We start from the raw sequence: 5692 nt of genomic DNA, 5'->3' as shown, positions 1-5692 counted from the left end.
TCATCCCCATCATAGGGTGAGCCAGAAGGTGAGTGATGGATCCTCCCTGCGTTCACGCCCACCACCAACAACTTTTGGCGAGCGGCAAACAGCAGCTAGGTTAATACCGCCATCAAAGACATGTTTTTCTGCAGGCCGGGCGCATCGCTGCCCCCCTCAGGTCACTGTGCATCACTTCCTGGGCATCACGCTGCCGAAGCTGCAGAAGTTAGGCTGTCGTTGGACAGAAGTTCTGGACTCGTTCTGAATCCTCTATTCGCCCAGAATAGAAAGAATCCATAGAAAGTTCAGGAGATTCAGAGACGTCATGCAGATAGATCAGTAAGGTTTGATTTATAGCATGTTGCTCTGTTGCTGCTCTGCTGTTGCCCTGTTGCTGCTCTGTTGCTGCTCTGCTGTTGCCCTGTTGCTGCTATGTTGCTGCTCTGCTGTTGCCCTGTTGCTGCTCTGTTGCTGCTCTGCTGCTGCCCTGTTGCTGCTATGTTGCTGCTCTGCTGTTGCCCTGTTGCTGCTATGTTGCTGCTCTGCTGTTGCCCTGTTGCTGCCCTGTTGCTGCTCTGCTGCTGCCCTGTTGCTGCCCTGTTGCTGCTCTGCTGTTGCCCTGTTGCTGCCCTGTTGCTGCTCTGCTGCTGCCCTGTTGCTGCCCTGTTGCTGCTCTGCTGTTGCCCTGTTGCTGCTATGTTGCTGCTGTTCTGTTGTTGCTCTGCTGCTGCTCTGCTGTTGCTCTGCTGCTGCTGCAGGGTAGCAAAGTATCTGCATCTTCAACCAAACCTGCTGCTCCAATCAGCTGCTGTGGAGGCAGAGCTCCATCATGTCTCTATTGGTGACTGATGTTGGGCTGCAGATAGATTGACCCATCTGAGCTGAGGATCCCTGCAGCTCCTCCAGAGTCCTCTGCTCCTCCTCTCAGTGCTCTCCCTGTCCAGCCGGTGGCCTCTCTGCTCTAGAACCTGACCTGCTGCAGACTCCGGCCTTCTGGGCGTCTTTGTTTTCATGAGGACATTTTTTCTCCAATGTCCGTCAGAGATGCAGGACAAACTTTGAACCTTTGAACTTTTGCTTTGGCCGTCTGTGTAGAAACCTGATAACCTGATTCATTAGAACACCCCCCCCCCTCAGGTGGAGCAGGTTGTTCTCTACCTGAATGAGCCCCCCTCCTGTGGCTCCAGGTGAGACTATGATCCATGCGGCCTGTTTTCTGAACTCTGGATTTCTAACAAGCACCAAGTTTGTTGGGCTGCTTGCGGTTTGTTTTTCTTTCTGCTGATGCATGAGGCTTTCTCTCTGCAGAACCGCGTTACTCTGTGCAGAAGTGAAACTCCGGCCTGAAGGCGGGATTAAAACTGACTTCTGACACCAAACTCCCACCAGAATAGTGAAAAGTTGAGCCTTTTCTTTGGCCCCCCCTGGTATTGTGCAGTCCTGTTGCAGGTTGAGGTGGGTCATAAGGCTGTGCAACGTTGATCTGCTGCGCGCTGCGTCTCTCTGCACACTGATACAAATATACCAAACTGTGGCCTGACCGCCGATGCCACAACTGACTTCCTGTTCAATGTTTCAGCCTGTTGCTCAGTGACACAAAACAACTTTTTTAAAAACATGACCCTGTTGAAGCAGATGCTGATGTCCTAAAAATGATGCGCGCCTGCAGCTGAACGCTCTTCACCTGCTGCTGCACAAACAGCCAGTCCTGTGGAAACTTTCCAAACATGGCTGACTGCAGCTCTGCAGGTTGCATCACTGTGAAGGTGATGGCAGGCTGCTCCCTCATGCAGATGGCTGCCTCCTTTCACTGAATAACGGCACAGATAAGCAGATCATGTCAGCAGCTCTTCCTGCTCATCAGGGATTAATGAGCAACAAACCAGCAGTTTAAAATCACAAACCATCAGTTATTACAACCATTTATCTTCTGACTGCGAGGAAATGTTAGAAAAATTAAAAAATAACCTTCAAACTAAAAGCTGGAATAAAAAGTTTCTGAATCATTGAGATGATTTAACAGAAGAAAAACACAACAAACCAGATTAACTCTAATTTCATTAAATCTGATATTTTCATCTTTATTCCTTATTTTTCACTTTGAAACTATTTTTTTTACCGTTTTTTTTTTTAGCGTTTAAAGATCAACTAAATGTGATTTTCCTCCTTTCACAAATTTATTAAACCAATAAAAACGCTTTCAATAAAAAAAAGGTTTATTTTTTCAGTAAAGTAACATAAACTAATAATTATTCAACAATCAGACAGAAAACGGATCATTTAAAAAACGAACTTTGTTTTCAGGCTGTTGAATAAAGAGCTAAAATTAAAAGGTTTTAAAATAAGAAGCGAGTGAAATGTGTTTGTAGAAGTTGTGAGTAAAGGAAGGACTTCCTGAGCCTGGAGCTCAGTCTGTGGTTCAAACCGCAGCGGATCCATCAGTTTGTGACACATTTTAGGTCAACATGTCTTTTCTTTTCTCCTCTGAAGCGCAGCGACGTTTAACTGAAATAAATCAAGCTAAAAATAAAATGTCCTTTAAAATCCGTTTTAATGAGAATCTCGTTTGAGGAATTTGGTTTTTCTGGTTTTCCTCGTTTTTGTAGAAACTTAAAGTTTCTATTGTTTTTATTATTTTTATTTATCCGAGCTTCTCATTATTTTATTTAAAAACAGATTAAAAATGTTTGACCCAATAGATTATTTTATAAACATGAATTAATTGGGAGTGAACCAGAAGCAGAGGATTGTGTAAAGGCGCAAAAAGCAGAAGTAAAAGCTGCGCGAGCTGAGTGTGCAAAAGGCCTGAGCGGCTTTCTGCGGCCTTTTCTCTGCGGGATCTTCTCTGCGGGATTTTCTCTGCGGGGCCTCAACAGGCCCGCTCGGTCCAGCCGCTCCCTCTGCGCGGCCTTTGTTGCCTTTCTGATTTTTTGTGTGGCTCTTCTGGGTCCAGAGAGCGGAAATGTGTGCGGAAAGTCTGAGGTTTGAGACAGGAAGCCTGCAGAGTTCAGATAACGACACCTGACAAGCGCTCCAGTTTGCAGCCATAAATTCTTCTTAAAATAACCCGCAAACAATCCGCAGCGCAGGAGAAAAATCATCTGGAAAATAATGATTAACCTTCATGAGTCGCTCATCCAGAACAGAAATGATCAGCAGCAAGAAAAATAGAAACCATTAAAATTATAGTTCCTCAATCCGAGGAACTTATTTTTATTAAAAAAAGAATAAATTCATCTTCTGGTTTTACACAAAAATAGAAACACGTTTAAAATATTCTTCGTTAACCAAATAAAGTCATCAATTATTAAAAACCGTAAAATAATTAATTTAATTTGAAAATAATGACTTAAAAAAACAACGTTTTTTTTCCCAAAACAGAAAATAAAAATAAAAATTTCTCTTCCTGCTTTGAACATTTTCGTTAAACGGATAATTTTCAGATGGATTTATAATTTCTTCTTCTTTTATTGAATCGGTTTTAATGTGGAATTAGGTGAAAAAAGTCGATTTTCTGCATCAACCAGCGGCTGCAGGCCTCAGAGTTTAAAACGCAAAGAAGCAACAAACCCGCCGCGACAGAAGAAGAACAGGTGGACTCAGAAATACCAGTTCTTAGTGGGAACGGCTCCTGGTCTCCAGTTGGATCCATGACGCCTTCAGGGACACCTGCTCTGCGCGCATCCATCAGCTCCAGCATCTCCACCAAGTTCAACAATAAAAGCGTCCAATGTGAGAGATTTCACGCTCCGTGGCTGCGTGGACTGCGCCGTTCACAGCTCTCAGGACCAAGAGAGAAAAAAACGCGCAAAGTTGAGCAGATTCCGCTTTTTTTCCGCGCGCCACCAATTAGTGCTTTTATCTGAGTGTAAAGATGTAGCGGTTAGTTGTGTTATTATAGAGCCGACATACAACCACGAACGGGAAGGAAGAGGAAAGTTTGTAGCAGAAGGAAAGAGCCTCTCTCACTGCGCACTGAGCTGTGGGTGGCCGCCGCCTCCAGCGGCCCCAGCGGCGGCCCTCAGGGGCCCCTCACCTTGATGGAGCAGTCCATGTCGGCAGCAGCGGCAGCAGCCTCCAGCTCTCTGGCATTTAGTCGGTTTGGGGAGAAACTTGGAGCCGGTTCAGCCTCTCTTCACTCCGCGCAGCCTTGCATCGCCTCTGTGGCGCAAACCATTGCAGTCAGTTTGTGCTGCGCTCTCTAACCGGATGAGGGTTTTTTTTTTCTCGCTCTCTCTCTCACCCTCTAAATTGGGAAGTGAAGTCACTCTGAAGCCGCTTCTCATGAAACCAACACCTCCTGCAAACAAAGAGCAACACAGGCAGCTTCTAAACGCTCAGAATGAGCCGCAAAACTGGAGAGTTTCAGCTTTCTGGGAAACAATATTTCACCCGAAGAAGCTGCTTCAATATTCAACAAAGGAGAAAGTTTCCTTAGCTGAGGATTTTAAACATAGTTTTCGCCTAAAACTGGTTTTAATTCATGGTTTAACCTGCCTGACCAACCAGAAAGGATTTAGCAAAGCATTTGGTTTCAATACTTGATCCAGAAAATGAAGAAGAGAAAAATAAGATGGAGGTTGATGCAGAGGAAGGATCAGCTCCTGGAAACAGGAAAAACTTTTTCTTACTGGTTAAAGATGAATTATTGCGTTTCTTTTTGCTCAGATTGAATATATTTATTAATAAAGTCCAGCAGGACAGATCTAGCTCAACATTTAAAGCTGTAAGAGTTTCTGCAGAAAGTCGCTGATGAACAAAAGTTTCATTTTTTCACATCAATAATTATGACCGAAAAACAAGTTAATGGATGCAGAGATATTTAGACCCACAGAGAGAATGATCAGAGGACAAAGTTACATTACTGAGAAGATCATGGTGTTCTATTCTATTCTATTCTATTCTATTCTATTCTATTCTATTCTATTCTATTCTATTCTATTCTATTCAGTAAATCTGATTTTTAGTTCTTTGATTATGCTTAATTTTTTTATATTGTTCAGAACTTTGGCGAAATGCAGGGAAAACCTTTTTTGACTCTTTATTGAAATGATAAAAAGCAGCCAATGAGAAGAGAGGAAGAGGCGGGACCTGAATCAAGCTGCAGTTTATTTATTCTAAATAAAACATTAAAGCTGAGGAGAATTTAAACCACCTTTATAGGATCAAACACAATAGGATTAAAAAATATATCAATTTTCCTTTAAATTAATTCTTTCTGATTTAAGAGGTTTAGATCATTTTGTTAAAATAAGAACAATTGTTAAATCTAATGTGTCTGATATCAGTTATGAATAAACTTCCAGAAGAGTTTAAATTATTAAACTTTGTTTAAAGAAGGTAAATCAGAAAAATATAACTGATGATCAAAACATGAGAAAAGAAAAATATGAAAATTACAACAAACAAATTTTGTCCTGATAAGTTTGATTTACTTATGAAAGAATAAAGTGAAGCTTTATTATTTCTGAGTGTAATTTGGAAAGAGATGATTTAAGCTCCTTTATTTGGTAAAATCTAAAATGTTTTTACCGATATTTGTGCTCGGCATTCATCATTTCATCATTTCATCATTTCATCATTTCATCTCTGGATAAAAACTCCTAAAGTTTTTGAGTTTTTATCCATTGAGGGAAAAACATCATCTGGAGATAAAGTTCTGCATAAAGAGTGAAAATAAAGAAAACATCTTAAACTGGGACCTGATGTC

At 41.9% G+C, this 5692-nt stretch overlaps 1 protein-coding gene across 3 annotated transcripts in view; it reads right to left on the bottom strand.

Annotated features, from left to right (window-relative positions):
- The window catches only part of LOC107097882 (retroviral integration site protein Fli-1 homolog), a 23512-nt gene extending 19321 nt beyond the window's left edge, over window positions 1–4191 (bottom strand). For 2 of the 3 annotated variants that reach the window (XM_015395221.1, XM_015395218.1), the window contains exon 1: window positions 4019–4191. In XM_015395221.1, the coding sequence (XP_015250707.1) occupies window positions 4019–4036 (18 nt within the window). In that variant the 5' untranslated portion in view covers window positions 4037–4191. Of the gene's footprint in view, window positions 1–3591; window positions 3845–4018 lie in introns of those variants that run through there. The other variant, XM_015395220.1, reaches the window with a different exon arrangement.
- Window positions 4192–5692: the final 1501 nt, after the last annotated feature.

This window comes from Cyprinodon variegatus, unplaced genomic scaffold (genome assembly GCF_000732505.1).
Source record: "Cyprinodon variegatus isolate N-32 unplaced genomic scaffold, C_variegatus-1.0 Scaffold730, whole genome shotgun sequence".
Taxonomy (NCBI): Eukaryota; Metazoa; Chordata; class Actinopteri; order Cyprinodontiformes; family Cyprinodontidae; genus Cyprinodon; species Cyprinodon variegatus.
This window is presented reverse-complemented; position numbering and strand designations above follow the sequence as displayed.